At 46.0% G+C, this 22735-nt stretch overlaps 3 protein-coding genes across 6 annotated transcripts in view; 2 read left to right on the top strand and 1 right to left on the bottom strand.

Annotated features, from left to right (window-relative positions):
• sh3rf1 (SH3 domain containing ring finger 1) overlaps positions 1–5921 on the top strand; it is a 31537-nt gene extending 25616 nt beyond the window's left edge. For all 3 annotated transcript variants that reach the window (XM_019278284.2, XM_010730991.3, XM_019278282.2), the window contains 6 exons: positions 300–427; positions 1196–1366; positions 1553–1836; positions 1920–2230; positions 2657–3018; positions 3153–5921. In XM_019278284.2, the coding sequence (XP_019133829.2) occupies positions 300–427; positions 1196–1366; positions 1553–1836; positions 1920–2230; positions 2657–3018; positions 3153–3321 (1425 nt within the window). In that variant the 3' untranslated portion in view covers positions 3322–5921. The remainder of the gene's footprint in view (positions 1–299; positions 428–1195; positions 1367–1552; positions 1837–1919; positions 2231–2656; positions 3019–3152) is intronic.
• Positions 5922–8830: 2909 nt separating this feature from the next.
• Positions 8831–12708, top strand: cbr4 (carbonyl reductase 4). Its single transcript, XM_019278274.2, has 6 exons — positions 8831–8978; positions 9818–9966; positions 10251–10371; positions 10446–10582; positions 11077–11211; positions 11306–12708. Exons 2-6 carry the CDS (start codon positions 9822–9824, stop codon positions 11482–11484), a joined length of 717 nt encoding a protein of 238 aa, XP_019133819.2. The 5' UTR covers positions 8831–8978; positions 9818–9821; the 3' UTR covers positions 11485–12708.
• A 770-nt stretch (positions 12709–13478) lies between these two features.
• The window catches only part of palld (palladin, cytoskeletal associated protein), a 51609-nt gene continuing 42352 nt past the window's right edge, over positions 13479–22735 (bottom strand). The window contains exons 13-24 of one of the 2 annotated variants that reach the window (XM_019278271.2): positions 21606–22259; positions 20734–20875; positions 20315–20416; positions 19255–19293; positions 18228–18449; positions 17687–17836; positions 17344–17432; positions 16469–16601; positions 14774–14981; positions 14517–14682; positions 14272–14405; positions 13479–14152 (exon numbers count right to left, since the gene is read on the bottom strand). In XM_019278271.2, coding sequence (XP_019133816.2) covers positions 13992–14152; positions 14272–14405; positions 14517–14682; positions 14774–14981; positions 16469–16601; positions 17344–17432; positions 17687–17836; positions 18228–18449; positions 19255–19293; positions 20315–20416; positions 20734–20875; positions 21606–22259 — 2200 coding nt within the window. In that variant the 3' untranslated portion in view covers positions 13479–13991. The remainder of the gene's footprint in view (positions 14153–14271; positions 14406–14516; positions 14683–14773; positions 14982–16468; positions 16602–17343; positions 17433–17686; positions 17837–18227; positions 18450–19254; positions 19294–20314; positions 20417–20733; positions 20876–21605; positions 22260–22735) is intronic. The other variant, XM_019278272.2, reaches the window with a different exon arrangement.

The following is a 22735-nucleotide window of genomic DNA, read 5'->3' as shown; positions in this document are numbered from 1 at the left end:
GTCAGGGACAAGATTATAACGTCTGCCAAACCAGGCTCTCCCTCAGTGTCGGCAAACCGGAGGGAATATCCCAGATGACAGATGATCTCTCATTCTCCTCTTTTTTTTTTGTTGCTCATAAACAAACTGGTTTTTCAACTTACGCAACACACACTCTCTGTATTTCTGAGGCTCGTGTTGCTTGTTCTTGGTCTCTCTGCTTCACGCCGAGAGGGAAAGAAATGATGAACTGCTGTAAAATTGTTGATCCAACTGCTAATATGATTTTCTATTCTCCTTTTTTTTCTTTTTTTTAACAGGATGTTCTCCCACCGCCCCCACCTCCTCCCCCGCAGTCCTCCGTCGACGGAGCAGCGTATTCACTGGCTGCCGGACAGAGACCCTCCCCCAGCATAAGCGACCAAAGTGGGAGACAAAGACCCACAGTGTGAGTTATGAAAACAGTCCCACACAAAAATATGCAGTCGTCTTAAATGTGCAGTGAAATGTCAGAAGCGGTTTGTGCACCGACTGCCCAGGGCCGTAATGCAAATGCCCAGTTCAAAAGGGGGGTGGGGGGTTTGCCTGTCTGTGACCCCCCCCCTCCCTGCTCAGCTGTCAGTGCAAGTCTGCAAAGTGTGAGCATGTGCACAGGTGAAGGGGTCAAAACCTGCGGACGACAGTCTCCTGGGTCCCATTGGAGATCCTCTCTGTCACCCCTTCACTTCTGACCCCCGTTCACCTTTACCCTCATTACTCCTCCAAGACACCGCACACCTGATGTGAATTAGATCCACTTCATGCCTCCTCTCCTCTCTCGTCGTCATCTGCCTGTGCGTGCATGTCAGACTTTGAGGCATCCATGTTCCCTCCCTTCCCCCCCTCCGCCCCCTCTGACTCAAAACATCTCAGCTGAGACTCTCCTATCTTCTCGGCTGCCGTTCCCTGGCCCTGCTGCCTTGGAGAGATGACCCGCAAATTGTTTTGTCCTCCAGTGCTGATTTTCTCTGGGTCAGAGGGCTCGATCTCTACTGGAGGGTCTCAGATGAGAGGATGACAGATGTACAGCTAGGCAGCGGGATAAATCCAGAACAAATGGCATGCTGTGCGAAATGTTAAACTGCTTTTATTTCCATGTGGGAGAAAATCCTCCGTGTTAGCTCACTGTGTGTGTGTGTGTTACTAAATCTTTGTTTACTGTTTGCTCCGGTTCTAGCTACGTGGCTATGTTCCCATATACTCCCCGTAAGGAGGACGAGCTTGAACTAAGGAAGGGAGAGATGTTTCTGGTGCTGGAACGCTGTCAGGATGGCTGGTTCAAGGGCACGTCCATGCACACTGGCAAGATTGGAGTCTTTCCTGGGAACTACATGAGCCCAGTCAGCAGGTCAGTCATTTATTATTGTCAACACACTGCACACTCACAGGCCTGGTTTCACATCTGTGAATAATATCACCTGTTTGTGATATTTAAGATAACTTGAACAAGAAAATAACTCTTCCAGTTGGTTAGCTGTTCTCCTGTGACCTCAGTCTCCGAGGTCTTACCCGTCTTTATGTCCCCTCCTGTCAGGACTGCGTCGGGGAGCACCCAGCCCAAAGTGCCCATGAGTCTGTGCACTCAGGCTGGCAGAGGGATCACCATCGTCAGCCCCTCTTCCGCTCCCCTTGGTGCCATTGTTCCAGGTCCTGATTTCAACAAACCCCTCGCCGTGTGCTCCAGCGCTGTACCAACCAACTCCCAGCCTGCAGCTGTGGTAACAGCAGCTCAAACAGCCACTGGCCAACAGCCAAAAGTCCCTTTGCACGTCAGCTCTCAGATGACTGTGAATCAGGCTCGCAATGCGGTCAGGACAGGTGAGTTTACTGCGAGTAAAATGGACATTAAATGTTGTCTTGTTGTATGATAGATGTGTAATATTGTTTTTTAATATTTTCAGCTGCATGTCAAAGTCAGGACCGACCCACAGCCGCAGTGACACCAATCCAGTCTGCAACACCGGTGACCTATCTCCCCCACCTCGCCGTGTGCCCGCAGCCTTCCTCCAGTCCCGCCCAGGGCTGCACCCGGGCAATGGGCTGCGCCGCCGTCTCTCTGACCCCACCCAACGTCAGCGCCGCGTCATTGGAGGGCGACGCTTTGAGACCTGTACCTATCCTCGCCGTGCCCGTCGGCTCCGTGAACAGCTCGGCTCTCAATCCCGCCTCTAACAGCGCCACTCTGGCTTGCAGACTGGACAAAGACGTCAAGGTTAAATATGTCTAAATATTTTCATCATTTGCTGTTGCTCTTTTCAGTAAATGTTGACTGAAATGCCTTGCAGTGGTTGGGAGTGTCTGAGATTCCTGATGATATGTGTTAGGATGCAAAACACACTGACAAGATTCATCAAGTAATCAGCAAGGTTATTGTTATGCACAGTTTGTTTCTGTCTCTGGCAAACAGACAGCCGGCAGGATTTCTAACATTGCAAACATACAATTTAAAACCTGTCTGTGCTAAGAATAGGTCTCTCTCTCACTCTTACCACATTGATGTGTGTCTGTGGTAAAGAAACAGCCACTTCCAGGCACTAGAATATACCTGTCTGTGGTTTGTAAAAATTACTAGTGCCTCGACGCCTGAGGAGCTGCTGCAGTTCTCTAACAACAAAAATCTATGCTGTTGTTGCTGCAGAGAGAAAAGAAAAGTCTTCTGAAGCTGTTGTCCTCCAATAAGAAGAAGTCTCGTCCTTCACCACCCTCCTCGCCTACCCTTGAGGCAGAACAGGCTGCTGCCGGTGAGGCACTGCATGGCGCAGTGGGCCCCGACACCTCCCCTCCTTCCGGCTCTGTCAACTGCCTCGAGCCTGAACCTGCTGCTGCTGCTGCTGCTGCCGTCGCTTCTTCCTCTTCATCCTCCTCCTCCTCAGCCCCAGAGTCTTCCCATCGGAAGAGCAGTCCCCTTGATGGATGTGCACCCATCGCTCCTCCTCCTCGCCAGCCGTGCTCCTCTCTTTTATCTCAACAACATGACGCACGGCCCATCATATGCGAGAGGTACCTTGTTTGTGATCCTCCTGCTTATCTCCCCCGTTCATAGAAAGTGTAACTCGATATCACAGGTGCCATGACTCATCAGTTGTCATTGTTGTGTATCAGTCACTGACTGTGCCTCTGGCTGTCCTCCCCAGGTACAGGGTGGTGGTATCATATCCTCCCCAGAGCGAGGCTGAGCTGGAACTTAAGGAGGGCGACATTGTGTTTGTTCACCGGAAGCGGGAAGATGGCTGGTTCAAAGGCACGCTGCAGAGGAACGGCAGGACCGGACTGTTCCCTGGCAGCTTCGTGGACAGCATCTAAAACACACACACACACACATTTCAGTGAAGCACAGTCAACACCCAGCTGACCGCAGCTGCTGCTAGCCTCGCTACGGCACGTCAACGTGCAAACCAAACGCGTCAGCACTCGAAAAGGTCGCTGGGATTGGACTGTCACAGTGACACCCAAAATCCTTTTTGAGCCTGACGTGGCTCCGGTCACCGAAAGAGAACGCTAGTGGCACATGAGAGAGCTGCAGAGAAGAACATAATATGTTGTCACTGAAAGCACAGTGCACAGAGTTAGAGGAGAGCACACTACTCATGAACTTTTCCTTTTTTTTTGTTGGTTATTTATATCTTTGTAACAATTCAGCTGTTTAATGTGTGCCTTGTACTGTTCCTCACTTTATTGTACATAAGGACACAAAGATGATTAGTCCTAAAACAACCAATATGAGCTGTTGATATAGATATATGACACATTTTAACTTATTTCATAGATTGGCCTTTTTGTAGTGCAACACATTAAGGGGTTAAGCTGGCACACGCCTTACGCCATATCACCACATCAGTTATGCTCCTCTCCCTCCGACTGCCGGTGAATAGTTTTACCATTATTTCAACCTGTCAGCCGAGTCGAGGGGTCGGGGTGCATCGGATGCAACAGAACAAACGAGCAGTGTCATCATCACTTGTGCTGTATTGTAGGAAAAAGGATGCTTCTGCAGATCTTAAAGGCATTACCCAAAAAACCCGAGGACCGGAAGAGAAATCTGCCGTATTGCACATTCGAGCACTCTAGCTACAGTTCGCCTCCGTGTGAACATTCCACATCACAAAACATCTCTTCTCTCGTGGTGTGGCTGAGGCTAAACGTGCCAAAGGACTGATACCTGCAGCGATCGGATACTTGCATGCGACTATAGCGAAAGCAGTCGACAAAGCTGATGCCGGACTGTTTTTAAATAAGCGGAAAACACTCTCCAAGATAGACTACGCAGTCAAATATTGCTTACTTTGTACCTTCTTTGTATTTACTGACCGGAGTAGCTTCTCTCCTAACCAACACCATCGACAACGGCCAAACCCAGACGTAGCTCTGCGACACAAGAGCGACATAACATTTCAGTAACGGTGCACAACAAGATTATTTGTCAGTGTGTATTTATGTTTCGTTATAAATTCCACAGAGGCTGACACCTGCTGCTCTCAGAGAGTCTTTGTCATGTAACTAACCTGGACACACACACACACACACACACACACACACACACACACACACACACACACACCGGACCACACTCAACCCTTCAGCCCTCTCAGTTTGTTTTTTTTGTACACTTGTAACTCATTCCTAATGTGACTTGTGTGGCAATAAAAAAACACAGCTAGCTAAAGCACAGAATGTTTGCCTAAAGTAACATATCATTGTATCACTCCACAGGAAGAAGAGATGTGTGGCGTAATTCTGTCGAACCTCGAAAAAAAAAAAAGAAGATTTTATTGAAATGAATCACTTTGACTCCCCTTGATTTATTTTTTTGTGGTTGGGTTTTGTTGTACATTTACGTCTCTACAAAGTTTTCCATGTTGAGTGTTGTATTGACTTGAATGACTGTAAGATTTCTTTGTGACTGGAGGGTGTACTCGGTCGTAGGTTCAGTGATTTAAACATAAAAAGAATAGCCAGATTGAATACTGAATGAAGACCAGTTCATCAGATCAAATATCAAAGGTATGATTAGGTAACGTTAGAGACTGACCCCCTCCAGCTTCAGTGGGACCCCACAACATTTAACATAATGTGACTTATTCATCAGATCTTCCATGAGTCCCGTGAGGTCTGAGGGGGCATTTAAACACTTTAAAGGCTGGATTTAGGCTTTGAGGATGAATTTACTGACTGAATTGGACCCATATTTTTTTTTTTTTTAGTATTTTGTTGTTACTTGAGGGGGACCACTGTGTAACTGACTGCTGGAATATGTTGTAGCTTGTTTGAAATTTGAAGAGGGTGTGGAAAAGGATGGTACAAATCACTGTTAGGGCCTTTTTTTTTTTTTTTTTTTTTGTCTTTATGAATTGGTACTTATGTAGAATTAATCTGATATGTTGCGTTGTTGTCTTGGCAATCACCACACAAACCTCAGGCTCTGTGCTAAACTCTTCCTCCGAGTGTCTTTTCATTTCACTGGTAAGCCTTTTAACACACACACACTCATCAGACTTACTCCGACACAGGTGTTAACACTTTTATGCACTATCATAACATTTTTTTTTTTTTTTTTTAATCATACTGACTCGTCGTACATGCATAGGCTGCACAGTTCTCAAAAACATGAAGCATTTCTCACAACAGTTAATAAACTATATTTTCATTTATTGGAACACATGGCAATGTAAGTTTGCTTGATTCAACTTAACAGATTTTCCTCATGCCAAGGTGACTTACTTGATTTTTTTTTTGTTTTTGTTTGTGTTTGTCTGTAGTTAGACTGTTTGTATGTTTGAAAATGGTGAAACTGAAATCAACTTATTTGGCACAAGTCTATTATGTGAAAATACATTCTGAAGTATTTGAGGGAATAGCACATTTTGTAAAAATCTATAACAATAAAAAGCTAATGGTTTCCATAATTTCCTCAGGGTACGTCATTGTTTCATGACTTTGTGTTATGTTGGACACAGAACTGTCCAACCGGGAGAAAAATCAAAGACACAGACCGCTGTTCACAGGTCGGCGTACTCGTGTCCTCTCTTTGCTCCCCGTCACAAAACGTGAATAACCTAAAATGCAACAGTTCTGTAAAGTACACACACATAGCAGACATATCTGTAAAAGGACAGTTTCTAATTAAAGCAACAATGTGTAGAAATTGGTATTTTTTCAGTTTCAGAGTGAAATCACTTTTGTCCAGTACCACTCTGATGGTACTGGACAGAATAGTGACCAAATAGTAGCGAGTCAACCACTACAAACATCAAGCAAGGTCAACAACACAAGACACAGCAGCCTAATATTACTTACTAGTCCCAACAGCAAGATTTTATTTCACCAAGCTCTCACCAACGACTAAATGTCAGTTCCAGATTTACTCTTGTCCCGAAGCGCCTTGCTCGGTCACTTTCTCATTTTCTGTTCCTCTGTCAACGTCCTCTTCAGTCTCTTCTCCTCTGTCGTTATGTCCATAGAGGCTGCTGAGCCCGGTTACATTGCCCACTTGCTCAGCTCTGGTTCTAGCACGAGACCGGCTCAGCCCCTCTTCAAGCATTTGCCCATGGATCCCTCTGAGCTCACAGTTTGGTCAGCCCATCTATCAAGCTGAGCTACATTTGTCAGCAGTTCACTTCACTGTCCATCAGGAAACTCTAAATCAGTTGAGTCGGAGCAGCTGGAGGACATCAGAAGAAAAAAAACAGAAAACATTTTCTCCATAAAATATGATCCAGTTTCACCAGAATCAGTGAAAGAGTTGGTGGTTTGTGACTTACATGTTACAAGTTACATGGTGCAGAAACAAGGCGTACATGATTTAAAATCTTGTTATTTTCTGGTAGAAAAGCCACACAGTGTTGCTTTAAATATATCTGGGGTAAGTCACGGTTGGCGTGTCTCCATGAGTAAACGGTCCTGCTGTAGAGCAGAGTGTTGCAGCAAGAGGTGAGCCTTCTCAGAGTGCTCAGCTGGGAAACACTGACAGGAACTGACAGGCACCCAGAGAGGTCATTGTGCTGCACACAGTTCCCTGCGGTGGATCGGTTACCATGGAAATAAGTTGTTCCGATGAATGAGCATAAGGGCGATGAGCATGTATATATAAACCATTGTGTCTGACTTCACCGCAGTTGTTTCAGAGCCTCGCTTTACACAGTTAGATGACCTACAAGTACTGAATCTGATGAAGTGTGGAAGGTGGATATTTGAAAAGGAACAGCTATACAGGGTGTAGGTAAAAGTCAATATTCATATCTAATAGGGTGGCGTGAGAAGGTCAAGAATTTCTTAATGTATGTTTAATGTAATTAATGTTCAAGCTCAGGGCGTGTCAGTCAGCCACTCAGTGAAAGGAGTGTTGGTCAACTTGTTACTGTGCTCAGGTATTTGGCTACCGTGCATACAGTATGCATTGATATTTCAAGGGGAAATCACAGTGACAAGAATATGTCACCAGATTCATCGTGACAGTTCCTGGGGGCCCCCTGGTAGTTCACCTAGTAAGAGCGACTGCCCCATTTACAAAGGCTCGGCCCTTGTCTCTCCTCACCTTCCTCAGCTGCTACTGTGAAATAAAGGTTTTAAAACCCAAAAAAATAATATTTAAAAAAAGAAAAATGGCACTTATTGGGATAAGATGGCTCTATTGAAGCAGTAATGAGAAAATTATTCCAGGAAATCACCAAGAAAAAACATTTTGAACCAAGATTATATGCAAAAGCCTGAAGGCAAGAAATACTAAAAATGAATATTGCCTGTCTAAGTGTGTACATTGTGTGTGTGTGTGTGTGATAACAAGCTCTATTTCCCAAACACAGTTTATTAATGAACTCTGTTGTAAGAAGTAATGACATTTTAAGTAAATTATGCAGTTTGTGGCGCTGCAGCATGGATATGATTTATGATCTAAACAGATCCAGGTCTCACCTCTCGCACAGGCTGCGAATGTGATTTAACCTCCTGAGCAAATCAATCCTGCAGAAAGTCGTGTTCTGATGGAGCATCCAGGTGGAGGCCAAGGCCACCCACTCTCACCACTGAACACCAGTGACAGTTTAGAAATATGTTTCCACTGGGAACCATGATACATGAAGCACAAAAAAACAGAGAATGAATGACTGCAATTAACAGTCAGTGAGGCCTTTGGATCACTTCTAGTCTGTCAGTATTAATAGCTAATCTAAAAGTTAACCTGCAATTATAAATGTGAAATATTCTTACACACACATTGCAGTAAATATCACAGCCTCCGTGGTGAGAAGTTATTATCATACTAATGTGTACAATAAGACTTCCAAACGGCAGCAATATAAAAACACCTTTCTCTGTATTGATGACCTTTGGGGCTCCAGTAATTTGGCAGCGAGTGTTTCCTCAAACAAACACATGCAGAGAAATAACATGAGAGGTGTTCCTGACCTTTCTAAGATGGGAGGAGTGAAACATTTAGATTTAGAGACGATAACATTCTCGTTAGAAGGACAGGAGAGGAAGTTTCACAAAATATGGTCACCTTTTATAAACTGCTTCGACCAGAAACACACAGCTGACAGGTGAACCATGAATAGGTAGATAAGGTGCAGTGCCAAGATGATGGTGATGTTATTGTTAATGACAGTGTATCATAATAACAGTGTATAATGACAGCAGCAACAGCAGCAACAACAACAACAACAACAACAACAACAACAACAATAATAATAATAATAATAATAATAAATCTATAGAGATATTAACGAGTGTGCAGCGCAGTGTGTGTGTGTGTGTGTGTGTGTGTGTGTGTGTGTGTGTGTGTGTGTGTGTGTGTGTGTGCGTGTCCGCTGCGCCATCTACCGACTAACGGCGAACAACGCAACAACAACCCGGAGGAGACGCATGGCGGCCCGCATGAGTGCCCTCCTCTCTGACACTCGGCCTGTTCTCAGTCAGTAAACTCGTTTAAAGAGGAGCACGGCGGCGAATAACAGTCGAGAGTTGAGGTGAGCTCTCTGAACGTCTTTATAAGATCGTAGTTACGTAGCCGGGAAGCTGCTGACATCAGCAGGCCAGCTCAATGACCCCGACACGTAGCGTTAGCTTTGGTTTGAACTTTACAGGTGTTTCGGTTTAACGAGCGACCGTGTTAACCGGGGACCGTTTAGCCGAACGTATCTGTGGTTGTCGAGGTAACGACAGCCCGCGAAAATGTAGCTGCCAAAAAAAAGACAAACAGGTGTGATTTTTTTTTTTACGACATTGTAACGTTAATAAAGATTAAACAAAGAGGCATTCACGAGGACAAGCTTCGTATGTTTCTGTTTTCAACAGTCCTGGTAACCACGACAACCACAGACACGTTCGGCTAAAGGTCGCCAGTTAACACGGTCGCTCGTTGAACCGAAACACCCACAACAAACCTGTAGTCAGATACACATTAAGGTGGATTAAATCTATTTCATTTGAGTTCTTGTGTGTTTTTATAGCTGTAGTAGTCAATGATGTCTTTATATAATTATATTTTATGGTATTTTCTTTTTGCTTTTGTTATATCAATGTTTTTTTTACATGTAGGTCTATGTTAGCTTCTTTTTCAGTACAGTATCATTTGTTTTTTGGGTTGTATTTATTCTACAGTATAGTAGATTTATTGATAGATAGATTTATTGTGTATTTACTTTATTTTTCTCAGGTTTATTCAGAGGGTTGGCATGGCTTTATTTATAACAACAGGAGCTACATAATATAGTACATCTTGATGTCAGCGTTCATTTGTCCTACCGTCGAAGCAGACATTAAAGTAGACGTAAAGTTGTTGTCTTGTTGTGTCTGTCTCCTGCAGTGTCATGTCCAGGCTGGCCGTGGTGTGTGGGGGCTCCAGGGGCATCGGGAAGGCGGTGTCCCGCCTGCTGGCAGAGAGAGGCTGCAGGCTGGTCGTTGTCTCCAGGAACAAAGATGCTGCTCAAGCCGCTGTGGCATCTCTACATGGAGGTATACAGACTGTGTCTGACTGTGCAAACACTGCTGATTTCAACAATACAAGCAGCATTAAAGTTAAGAAACATTATTTCTCTTCTGAGTTGGCCAATCTTGCACACACAGGTGCAAACACAAAGTAAAAGAAGTGTGGACCTGTACTGCTATAAACAGCAGAGTCTTGTAAATGCAGCAAAGAGAGTGCTCATGTGATTTTGTACATCCACAGTGTGTGAAATTAATTATTGCATTATAACCGTGACACCTGGACTCACAGACTTTCTGTGTCTGCTCTCTAGCTGACCACGTGGCTCTCAGCTGTGACGTCTCCAAAGAGCAGGAGGTGCAGAAAACCTTTGAGACGATCCAGAAGACCTGTGGGAACATCTCTTATCTTGTGAACGCAGCCGGCATCAACAGGTGAGCCGACACTTTGAGTGAGCTGACACACTGAATGTCACGGCTAACCTTTGCGTGTGTGTGTGTTTGTACAGGGACGGGCTGTTACTGAGGACTAAGCCGGAGGACATGCTGGCTGTGCTTCACACCAACCTGCTGGGCACCATGCTGACCTGCAGGGCGGCACTGCGCGGCATGCTGCACGCCGAGCGAGCTGCTATCGTTAATATAGGTGCTGAATCCAGTGAGCTCTGTGATTAGTGTCTTCAGTTTGGTCACTAGGTGGCAGTTTAGAGTCACTTTAAAGGCCCACACTGGTACCTTTTTGCCTATTTACTACAAAAGATTTCTATTTTTCTAGTAATAAGGATACCTAAAGTGTTTAGATGATGAATGATGATAGATTTGTCACAGTAACTTAATCACATGGTGCCTTAAATCAGTGGCATCCGCTCCAAGTCTGCTGTAAATCAGCAGTGAGTATGTGTGGTATGTTGGAAGGAAATCAAACCAAGATGACAAGCGATGTAAGATAATGTGAATATTTTTTCGCGTGTCTCTGTAAATTCATTTTATCAGTTTACTGAGATAAATTAAAGCCAGTGACTGACTCGACTCCAGGTCGGAAATCTCCATTCAGTCTGAAAACTTTTATCGTAGCATCAAAAGTCTTTTATTTTGAAGCATTCTTGTTGTTTTTCTTAATGGATTTTTTGTTGTCTGTAGGCTCAGTTGTGGGCCTGAAGGGGAACGCCGGCCAGTGTGTCTACAGCGCCAGTAAAGCCGGCCTTGAAGGCTTCACACGCTCTTTGGCTAAAGAAGTTGCGTCACGTAATATCAGCGTTAACCTGCTCGCTCCAGGTACAGTGCAACTCCATCTCCGTTCATACTCCACCTTTTCCTCTCAGCACCTGCTCTTTTCTTGTCTTTCTCACGCCTTCTCTCTCGCTTCCAGGTTTCATCCGCACCGACATGACCGCAGGACTGAAGGAGGAAGACGGGGTGCGTTTTATCCCACTGGGGAGATTTGGCGAGCCGGATGAGGTAGCCCGGGCCGTCCTCTTCCTTTTGGAGTCGTCCTACATTACGGGACAGGTGCTGGTGGTGGATGGAGGACTGCAGCTGGCAATGTAGTGAGAGTCTGCAGGACTCGAAACAATGTCAGCGAGGCAGGTGAAAGCCTCGTTGGAGACTTTAAAATAAACATTGAGCTCTCAGTTACTTGTGACTGAAGAGCATCTGACTGCATAAAAAAGCAACACTTAACTTTGCTTCAGGGTTGAAGTTAAACGTTGTTGACAAGATATGAAAAGGCAGTGATTTGTTGTTGACATAGGAGACACAAATCCTTTCACCGTCCTGCTGCTTTCTGTCTTCCTGCTGAGTCATTCTGTCCAGCCACAGTAGGCGTGGTCTGATGTGTGTGTGCATGTGTGTGTGTGACACTTGGTCGTGACTAACGCTGCTGACTCCAGAGTGTCTGGCCCAGTCCAGACCTCCGTGCCCTAAGGTCCTAAATTTGATCAGTCGATTGAACGCTGTTGGTCTTTTTCCATGACTGTGAAGCGACCGCTCATGTTTTGTTCCCCTGAACCTCCTCTGGGTGACCCCCCCCCCTGCAGCCAGCACATGTTTCCCCTCCACCGGTGGCCCCCTTAGCCCACCTCTGGAGGGGCCTGTCGTAAGGGAGGCCAGGCATGTTGGGCTGCAGCTGGAGGAAATTAGAGGTAGAAGTTGAGGTGGGAGGAGGTATTTTTAGCTCTGGGAATGTTTTGAGTGTCTGGTTGCAGCTCTTGGACCTGTGGTGTGGATGGATGAGGTTGGAGGTGACCGTCATGCCCAGTGATGAGATTTGAAATGCTGCTTGTGTCATTGAAAACACGCCGTAACCACCCGAGTGTCGTAACTGTGTGTGCTGAAATGAGCAGCTGTATCCTAAATGTTTGTATTTTCTATTAAAGGATTTGATTATTTTACACTCTGATTAGCATTCTGATAAAGTGTGTTTTGGCGTTCTCTTATTGTTTTAGGAAGAGCCTGCCAGTCTACAAAAACATCTCACGCTGTCTCTGAAGAGTTCGAGTTTTATTAACTTTCATAACCTAAAATAATATCAGGAGAACAATCCATATACAGGCATTGATTGGCATAGAAATGTGCAAACACAGTAACTGTCAGCTGATGCAAGCTCCGAACAGACAGAAAAAAAGATGTCCACTTTGTAAAGTATTACAGAGGTGATGAAAATAATAGATATAAATATACCTTGCTTTTCACTTTTCACCAGCTTAGAGTGTTTTCTACCCCTGAATAACTGGAAGAAAAAGTTGTGCTTTTATACATCCTGAAAAAAAAAAAGAAAGTTGTTTGGCACTGTACAAGTGTCCAAAAATAACATGCAAAGAAGAAGTTGTGTTTGTATGAAGCCTGAACGTGATTTAAGGCAGTAAATATATTTATAAAACTTCATGATACAGAAAAGAGTTTGGGTTTTTAAATCAGTGAGCAGAAAAGTTGCTGATATAATTTATGTCAAGATTGTTGGGAAAGTTTTTTCATACAAAAATAAAATGGACAATCTGTGATGGTGTGTGTGTGTGTGTGTGTGTGTGTTGAATACACTGAAACCTTTCACAACCCTCTCTCTGTCTCGAGTGAGAACATTTCAAGTCACACTTGTAAATAAACCATCAAAGAAGAAAAGAAAAGAGAAAAAAATAAATCACAAAAATGACCCATCACCAAAGTTCTCTGTCATCTTCACCTCACGTCCCTCTCGTCGAGTGTTAACTTACCACTTTAAAGCTGAAGTCCATCACATAAAAAACCTGCTTTTTCCTCCCTTAAGTTCCGCTCCACGCGCAAACACAAACCTCATCCACGTGTTCGTTCTTTTCCCCAAAAAAACATTTCTTTTGCCAAAAAAACAACAACAAAAAAACACTAAACGTACTGTTTTCTGTAAGGCCCGGCCTTTTCCGATATCTGTAAGCTAATCTAAGACCTGACAACACTGAGACTGTACGATACTGTGCTACACAAGCCCACGTAATAAAAGTTTGTGATCTCCTTCGTCAAAGCTACCGCGCTTTGAGTCATGCAGCCTCTCTCTCTTTTTTTAAGTCATCTCTTCTCCGGCATGTCCCCACTTCTACACAAAGTTGGTGCAGTGCTACGTATAAATACAGTATTAGTCTGTGTGTGTATTTCAAATGGCACCACTTGAACATGCATAGTAATTCTATGTTTTCATATATTTGTTGTTTTTTTTATCTTTACAGACATGAGAGGCACTTAAAAAGATTCAACCGTACAGTTCATGAAACATGAGCATGTCTTTCCTTTTTCCTCGTGCTAAACACTTCAATCATTTTCCAGGTCCAGTTGATAAAATGAAGCATGGGGAAACAACTTTTGATGAATTCTGTAATATAATGAGTTGTGTCATACTATAAAAACATATGAAAACCACGGCCGCACCAGCTCACTCTGCCCACCAACCCTTTAGTTCTGTGTCTGCAGTTCAGTCCCTCAGGTGGTTATGTTTGTCTCAGGAGTGCATAGGCAGCTTCTTTTTCTTTTTTTTTTTGGAGGGCGGGGTGGGTGGGTGACGTCACGATCATCATGCCTCCCTGTGGTCTCTACAGGTCGTCGCTTTCCACCAGGCCGCCGGGCTGCAGCGGGCTCGAGTCGGGGAAGAACGCCGCCTTCACGTCCAGCCCTCTCTCTGTCAGTGCGGCGTAGCGGCTGGTGGAGGGACGCACCTTCTTGGGCTTGGGGAGGTGAGGCTGCTGCCACTGGGCTGAGGACGGAGCAGAGGGAGGGGTGGTGGTTAGTAATGTGCAGAGAGGCACATGAGCAGTGTGTGTGTGTGTGTGTGTGTGTGTGTGTGTGTGTGCGTGTTTTAGGGTGAAAACTCACCGTGGACGTCGAGGCGTGCAGTGCTGGACACGATGCCGGCATCATTCTTGGCTGACACGGTGTACCAGCCGGCATCTTCTTTCATGGCAGGCTGGATGATCATACACAGGTAGCCACAGTTGTCCTGGTGCATGCTGGGAAAGAAAGTTGACACACATTTAAAGGGGGGCGAGGAAATGCAGCGATTACATCCTACACACTCGACCTTTAAGGAATAACACTCAGAGTTTGCACATCTTATTTACCTGATTCTGTCTGTGTTGTGAGTGAATGACTCGTTCTCCCGTTTCCAGAAGATCTGTGGGTAGGGAACCCCTGTGACGCGACACTCCAGTCGCACGGGATGACCCTCGGCCACGCTTGTGTTTTGCAGCTTCTCGGCGAATGACGGGGCCTTGTGCATCTCTTTGGCTGTGGAAAGGAGCGCGTTTAACTGAGACGGTCTAAAATCACACCAACATGTATCTTCTGCATGCCAACTACTCTTCTGTTTTCTGTTTACCTGCCACAATGAGTTCCAGGTTGAAGGAGTTCTGGCCGGCTCGGTTGCTGGCGATGCAGGTGTAGACGCCAGCGTCGCGGCTGGTGACAGGCTCGATGACCAATGAGTGCACGCCGTTTTCCCTCACCAGCATCTTATGAGCGGAGTCAGGGCGGATGGTTTTCCCGTTCAGCTGCCAGATGAGGTCAGGGGTGGGCAGGCCGCTCACCTACAATAAAAGTCAGTGAATGTGTGAATGCTTGTTTGTAGTGCAGCGTGTGGGAAAATGAGTATATGAGCTGCATGTGTTGTGTAGGGGGGCAGTGTGTGTTTATTGGGAGTGTTTGGTTGATCTGTCTGAGTTGTGTTTGTCTGGAGGAGCCTGGTCGCCTTCGTGCTTTGTCATGTCATGTCAAGAATAAACTGCACCGAGAAGAGACACACTGAGCACGTACCACCTGGAAAATGTGCCACTGTGGTTATGCATATGTTTGGTTTTATATGCAAATAAACAACAGTATTCACAGATCTCACAAAGGAGCGTAGACTAAGCAGTGATAAGCGTTTCTGGAGGCGGTCCAAGACACTTTTAGAAGTTGGGACATTTTAAGCATGGAAAGTTTGAAAAGCCTCAAATGATCTGGAAATAAATATTGCCTATAAATATCCTTGACATTAAGGGCTCAGAAGGAATGGAGACTTTATTTCTGTGTCTTTTTTTATAGTGAGTTAATTGTGGGTCTGTTTTTATTTTACTACATGTACCGGTTTTCAAAGAGTTTCTAAGTGCTGAAGGCCCGGGGGCGGCGAGGTGATGACGAACAAGATAAAGGGAGAAAATGAGCACAAGTGGTGCGAGAGGGGAAATAATTGTAGAAAACCTGATCCCACTTAATCCCAGAAAAATGACACCTCTGTATTCTCCCTGTCTGCGCCGAGACATTCATAACGCGAGGAAGTGATGAAACATCTCGTCCCTTGCTCCCTAAAGAAACTGGAATGCACGGAAAGGCAAATGTTTCTTTGGCAGCGCAGACACGGAGCCTCCCTGAAAGCAACACAGACTCTGAATTAAAGGGCGGATCTGAAATGGCTTTTCTATTACTATGATTAACATATTCTCTTTGGTGCGGGCATTTTTCCTTTTTCCAGTCAGTTATTTCGAACTCTGTTTCTTTCTTTTATCAAAGAGAAGCAGCGTGGATCAAATATTGTGTTCACCTACAGGACGAGGAGCACAGGAGCTGAAAGCAGAAGTTGGCTGTTGGCTCAACTGTTCCACTATTTCAGGCTGTGACACAACTCGATTAAAACTTTCAGGGTTCAAATGTGCAGACAGTAGATTCTGGCATCACTTGTCCACAAAAAACTGCGGTCATATATAAAAAAGTCTTCTTCATATTAAAGTTCATAGCTTGACATGCCATACCAGACCAAAAATAAAAAAAACATAGTGTATAATTAGTTTTTTCTCTTTTTAAGTTTTAAATATGTGACTTAAATATGACTTCCTCCATGAGTCTAGATGACACACTGTGGTGAGTATAGATAAACTTCAGCAGAAGTCTCTCCATCAATATTTAACTGTTTTATGTCTTCTTTATGGGTGACACCTTGAACCATCCTTCCTTCCTTCCTCCTTTCATCACGTCGTACGCTCGTGTTAGCACAGGTTGTGCTCTCATCAGGAGCAGAGAGGGGGAGGCGTGTGTTTACCTTGCAGTCCATCCGGCACAGTCGTCCCTCCTGAACGATGAGATCACCGGGCGCCTGCAGGAAGTGTGGGCGGAAGTGACGCTCTTGGATGTTATCGTTCTCATCGCCACTGTCTCTAGACCTGGACCTGGGCCTGATAGAAAGGGGGGTAAACATTAATTAAAGATCTAATTCTGGATTTTTTTGTGTGCAAATTTTATTTAAAAAAGTGGAATTTTAGTGCAATACTCCTTTAACTTCAAAAGCTCTCCACATTCATGCTCGCTTGCTGATATCATACAGCCCTCTGGCCACTTTTTGACCTTATTTCCTGCTCTGGCATTCTTCCACATGCTCTCTCTTGACCTATGAGAGTCTCCTTCAACCCTGCAGCAGCAGCAGGTCAGTACCCAAAGGTGTTCTCTGACTCTGCCCTATAACAACGACATCACCGCTCTGCTCGCATGTCAACCAGGGAGGGAGAAGAAAGCGAGACACTGATTGTTATCGAACTCTCTTCTTACTCAAAACATATCTGAGCACAGGGAGTGTTCATCTAGATAACAGACTACAGGTGTTTTTGTGTGTGTGTGTGTGATCCCCTGTGTGATTTTTTTGTTTTTCGATATCTGGGCTCGGATGAATGCGTACTGTATATGCAGAGTCATTGCAGCAATGAAAAACAGAACACACAGCAAACAGGTGTTCCCTCTCATTAACACTGAGCTTTTCTTTCCTCGACAGGCAGATCAACAGAATAACGGCAGCGTGAGCGAGCACAGACGTCGTGCAGATGGCTGACAGCCTGCCGCACATGTGCCAGCCATCCCGCTCGAGAGATATTCCCGCTTTGTCTTTCCTCTCTCTCTCTCTCCTGTCAGTCAGCGAAGCCTCACCTGCGCATGTGTCCGGGTGCGGAGCGTTGGCTGCGGCCTCGCTGGTTCACAGCCTGGACCATCATCCTGCCGGTGCAGCTCACCCTGCCCTGTGAGGAGGGGGAAAGAGAGAGAGAGAGAGCTTATGAGGTGTTGACACTCCACTACAGGGAGGAGGAAATAAAATGTGAGTGATAGGCTGGAAAAAGCTGTTAGAAAGCCTGTAGCACATGAACGTTTGACCCTCACGAGGGCTCTGGTGATTTCCTGTTTCATTCAACGCCCTCTTCCTCTTCAGGCTGGAGACAGGCGTGTGTGCACGAAATGTTCATGACCTCACAGAGCTCTGCGCCCGTCTGCTCACCTCAGGGTTGCCTGCCATGATGGTGTAGTTGCCGTCGTCATCCAGCGAGGCCGCGGCGGTGTGCAGGGAGCAGGTCCCATCGGCGTCGCGGCTGATCCTGTAGTGCTCGCTCCTCTTGGAGATCTGCTTTCCATCTTTGAACCAGTAGACCTGTGACACAAAGGAGCAGAGCTGTTAGAACATGTTATGATGAGGCTTTGATGCCTAAATCAGTGGATAATAGAAGAAAACACTTCCCATCTCTCCCTCTTTTCCCTCTATCGCTCTTATTATTTCATCAGTTCATTCTGAGGCCTGTCATCACTACGTCATTAATGTGGACAAAGCCAGGCAGTCAGCCCTTATCACAAACCAGAGCATGCGCCTATATGAGCAAAATCAACACCCTCCATCATCAACATCGCACATCAGCAGCTCCCAAGCGAGCTTCAAAATGAACAAACATTTATCCAACGTTAATAATCTCTGCAGAAATCATGGCCGGCAATGTTTAATCATTCATGGCGATGACATCCTGTCAGTGTACAGTACAAGCGCCAACCTTTGGTTTGGGGTCTCCGTTGACCTTGCAGGAGAAGGTGACCGGCATGCCCTCGAAGACTTTGTAGTGTTTGAGCTTCTGGTTGAAGGACGGTGCTACCCCCCGGCCGGGGGAGTCTTCATCGTGCTGCACGTCGTCGTCTGACTCCTCCACCGGAGAACGCTCCAGGCGGAATTCAATCTCACTGATCAGGCGCTGCTCGAAGCTGGACACTTTGTATTCCTGCGTGCCAGAGAGAAAGAGATTTATTACAGAGAGGCTGAGACAGAAATACTACTCTAGGTTTTTGTGACCATGTGGCAAAGGCAAGCACATTTAAGTGGGTGCAGAAAGCTCTCGGTAAAACCCTGTTTGCCCTGTTCCACATTTCCCTGGCACACCCATAAACCTGTCTTCATTGTCACCCAAACTATTGACTTTCTCCCAATTCTCGAATTCTCCCTGCCCAGATGAGGCACTCCTCCTTCCCACCATCTCCATCAATCTCTCAGCGGTGGCAGAGGGAACATCTGCAGAACGGCATGGTCTGATGACACATCACACAGATAATGACAGGCCTCGGGCACAGCTGCAGAACCAGCATTTATCCTGCTGAACTCACTCCTGCTGCTCAGAGCGAATGCATGACCCATCCTGATCTACTGAGGTTTTTTACTGCTGCTGCTGCAGCCTGCTCCTCTCTAAAATGCTCAGTTCTCCTAATTGCTATCGCAGCATGCATTGCAGAGGTGAAAGCTAACATGGTGACTTGTGTCGCAATCAAGCTCGAGCATGCTTCGTTATCTGAACAACAACATACTGTAGAAGGTGCGGAGACCTCTTCTGTCGTGTTTACAAGACACACCTGCCTGTGAATGGACTACACGGTGGATATGGGACCATATTGTCGCCTTTTGTTCTCTTATCAGCTAATTGTGAGGCTGGAGTGAACACATCCGAGCTTTTAGCATGACTTTGTGTGCACATTTTCACACAGTGGATGAAAAAAAAACAAAAGGTGCTGGAGAGAAACGAAGGTTTCAAAAACCTTTTGAGGGAAAGATTCTCTTTCGGATGACTGGTATTCCTGTTGGGAGATAAAAATTGTACTGTGTCTGACAGTCTTTGTGTGTTGTGTGTTTCCGTGTGTGTGTGTGTGTGCACACTCAATCTTACCTGCTCTCGAAACAAATCATTTGAATTCACATGCTCAAACGAAACGATGCTTAGAGTCATGCAGTGCTGCAGAACCAATCATGCCTTCAGGCCACGTCACACTGAGATGGCACGCTGCTAACTCAATTTCATGAGTCAGCGCGGGCACAACTTGTGCTTAGGTGACGTTCACTACGTCTGCATTGTGACTTTGCTTAACTAATCATTGTGTGCTTGCTGTTTCAGTTTCACCTCTCTGTGCACTGCATGCTGTACAAACGGTGACTGGACATCTTTGTGACTGAGGTGGATTATGTGGCCCGATTTTAAATCACAAAACATAAGTTATCAGGTAATAGTTTCCTCCATAAGTAGCCCGGGTAATCTAAACGGACTGTGTGGACACTTCCCGAGAACTTCTTGGTCTCTTGCACTCAGACAAATGGCCACACGAGCCTTCAAACAGTGTTACTCCCCGGCGTGTTTGCAGCAACGCTGGTTTCTACACGTCTGCATAAACAGAGCTTTTTATGGAGGGCTCTAGAGGACTTTGCAGTGTTTATACCCTGCTTTCATAACTCGATCTTCAACAGTGTTTACAGGGACGTGGGGTGTGTGTGTGTTTGTGTATGTGTGTGTGTGTGTGTGTGTTCAACAGTATATAAAAAGGAAAGCCAGGTGTGTGTGTGTGTGTGTTCAACAGTATATAAAAAGGAAAGCCAGTAGTCATAAGATAGGAATGAGACCAGCAAAGTATCAGAGGACAAAACAGAAAACAGAGGGGTGACTGTGTCGTGTACATGCAACAGTGAGATTAGTGTTGTATAAAAAAATAAATAAACACTGCGGGTGTAGACATGTTGTTCAAAACTTTTCCATGTGAGAGTGTGAGTGTGAGTGTGTGTGTGATTTTCCCCTCCAGGTGTGTGGGTCCTAATAAAGAGCCACCGTACCTGCGTGACCGGCTCCTCCTCTGTGTCCTGTGTGTTTAAGACTGTGGCAGCGTTGTCAGCACCCAGCAGTCTGCGAGCCATCTTCTCCTCATAGGTTAACCTCTGGAAGCAGGGATTAATGGGGGTCAGCGGGAGGGGGTTAGTGTGTGAGTTGCAGAACACACACTTTACACAAACACCATCAGCTAGCTACTCTGTCTACGGCTTGTGTTAATTAGGGATGAAATGATGAATGGAGAACATTTATTTGAGGGTGCATGACACAAGAGCTCGTTTGAATACATGTTTTATTGCATGAATAGATGTATGACTTGTTAATCTGTGTTACTGAACACGCTCATTCTCTAACTGCCTGCAAACACACAGTTCAAGTGATGGAATAAAGTTAAACACACACACACAGACACACACACACACACCTGTTGACCGTTGCATCGCTCCTCTTTAAAGCGCAGTTTTCTCTCCAAGTCCTGGATGACGGCGTCCTTGGATCCTTGGATGTCCGAGTCAGAGGCAACGCGAGGCGTCCTGGTGACCGAGGACTTCCTGGGGAAGGCTTTGCTGAACGGACAAAAAGCGTAAACAACATTTAAAGCGTGCTCTGTGTGACGCACGCTCATTATCTCACGTTATCTATGCCGCAACTCCTCTTTCCTCTCTTTCTCTCTGGCACATCCACCCCCCCCTTATCTGGACATGTCCAGCTATTGCATTCCACAATGTGTCTTCTTATCTCTCACAACTAGCAGCAGGAATGCTCGGGTTAGAGAGAGAGAGAGGGGGAGTGCAGGAGTGAGGAGTGAGGGGCTGGTGAAAAATGACTGGCAAAGAGTTGGAGGTGGAATGCCCTTGATGGAGGGGGGGAAAAAAAGAAACTTTCTCCCTCTGGGACAGCCATCAGAAGAGGATTATCTACACAACAAGAGATTTTTATCTGTGGCTAACTCAATATGCAGAGGCTGAAATCTAAATCCTGCAACCCTGCAGTCCAAAAGAGCTGGACGAAGAACTCCGAGGAGTGATGGATCTTGACAGTTGCCGCACACGCAATCTATAATATAGAAATCTGAGCGTGCTCTCGCACCTTGTGAACAGCGTGTATTTAAAAGAGCTCTATAGTTTCCCTGTAAACACGGCGTATAAAAATGTAAACACGTCATCTTCCATCAAGCAGACATTCTGCCTACAGTTGGCAGCAGGTTTATCTAACGGAGAGCTCAGCTCGCCTGAGACTCACCGTGTATGAAGAAAACTTACGTAACTGTAAAGACAGCTCTGCAGGGGTACTTACACAGTCCCGTTGCCTTTAGGAAGACCCAGGGCGTTGACTGTAGGACTGCCAGGTGAGGAGGGCGTGGAGGGCAACACAGAGGACAGGAAGCTGGAGGCTGGAGATGGAGGGATGGAGGAGAATGGCGAGGACATATCTGAGCCCGGAGATGAGACAGGCAAAGGTGGTGGAGGCGGAGGGAGAGGGAAGTCTTGGGCGGGTCCTGATGGAGAGGACAGGTTACTGGAGCTGAGGAAGGGTGGAGGAGGAGGCGGGAAGGAAGGAGAGCTCGGAGACTCCACGCTGCCTGCTTTGGTGAAAGGGGGCACGATGACCCTGCTGAAGGACTTGTGTGGGGTGGTGGGAGACAGCGGGGAGGGCAGGCTGGACTCCGAGGAGCCGGACGACTGAGCAGCGATGAACTGCTTGGGCCGGGCGTAGTTGAAGGTGCTGGCCTGCATGGCTGCGTTGCTCTCCAGCTCCTGGAAGGAGGGAGGAGGTGGGAGAGGCGGAGACGGCGGGGCAGGTGGAGGGACTTCCTGAGGTGGTTGATGAGGTGGAGGCGGGACTTCCTGGCTCTGCTGCTCCTGCTGCTGCTGCTGCTGCTGCCAGTTGGCTGCTTCCTGCTGCTCCAATAGAATCTGGTCCTGCAGCTGCTTCAGCTGGGACGCGTTCCTGCGAATCAGAAAGACGATCATCAGTGACAGTCATCAGAAACTAAAGTCATCTTTAGTTTTCATAAGGAATGCTCATTCTTTACGGGGGGGAGGGGTAGTCTAGTGTGTAACGGAGTAACACGCTTGTAAAAATGTTACAAAATCATGCAGCTGTTTTCAATTTATGCATGACACCATCACCTGGTCTCCATCCAACTGTAGTCAGAACACAACTGGCAGAAAGTGTTAGATGCCAGATGTGTGTGTGTGTGTGTGTGCATAATCGATGGGAGTTAAAATGCCAATCAAAAGTGTGTGAGACAGCCGGGTGAGGCAGAAACACGGCAAATCATGAACGTGTTAATTATTAAAGAAATAAAGAGGATGACAGCAGCACGTGGGCGAGAGTCCGGTTTTCAACGGAACTGTTTTTCCTCTGGTCTGAAGGCGATAGCTTGTCGGGACTGAAGTTCAGGCAAAGCCGTGTTATGTGTG

This window comes from Larimichthys crocea, chromosome XVII (assembly GCF_000972845.2).
Source record: "Larimichthys crocea isolate SSNF chromosome XVII, L_crocea_2.0, whole genome shotgun sequence".
Taxonomy (NCBI): Eukaryota; Metazoa; Chordata; class Actinopteri; family Sciaenidae; genus Larimichthys; species Larimichthys crocea.
The sequence above is the reverse complement of the archived record's forward strand: the minus strand, read 5'-3'. Positions and strand labels throughout refer to the sequence as shown.

Coding starts and splice junctions, on each gene's coding strand:
- cbr4 (XM_019278274.2), top strand. CDS start 9,822: ATGTCCAGGCTGGCCGTGGTGTGTGGGGGCTCCAGGGGCATCGGGAAG. Junction 10,583..11,076: donor AGCTGCTATCGTTAATATAG/GTGCTGAATCCA, acceptor TGTTGTCTGTAG/GCTCAGTTGTGGGCCTGAAG. Junction 11,212..11,305: donor CGTTAACCTGCTCGCTCCAG/GTACAGTGCAAC, acceptor TCTCGCTTCCAG/GTTTCATCCGCACCGACATG.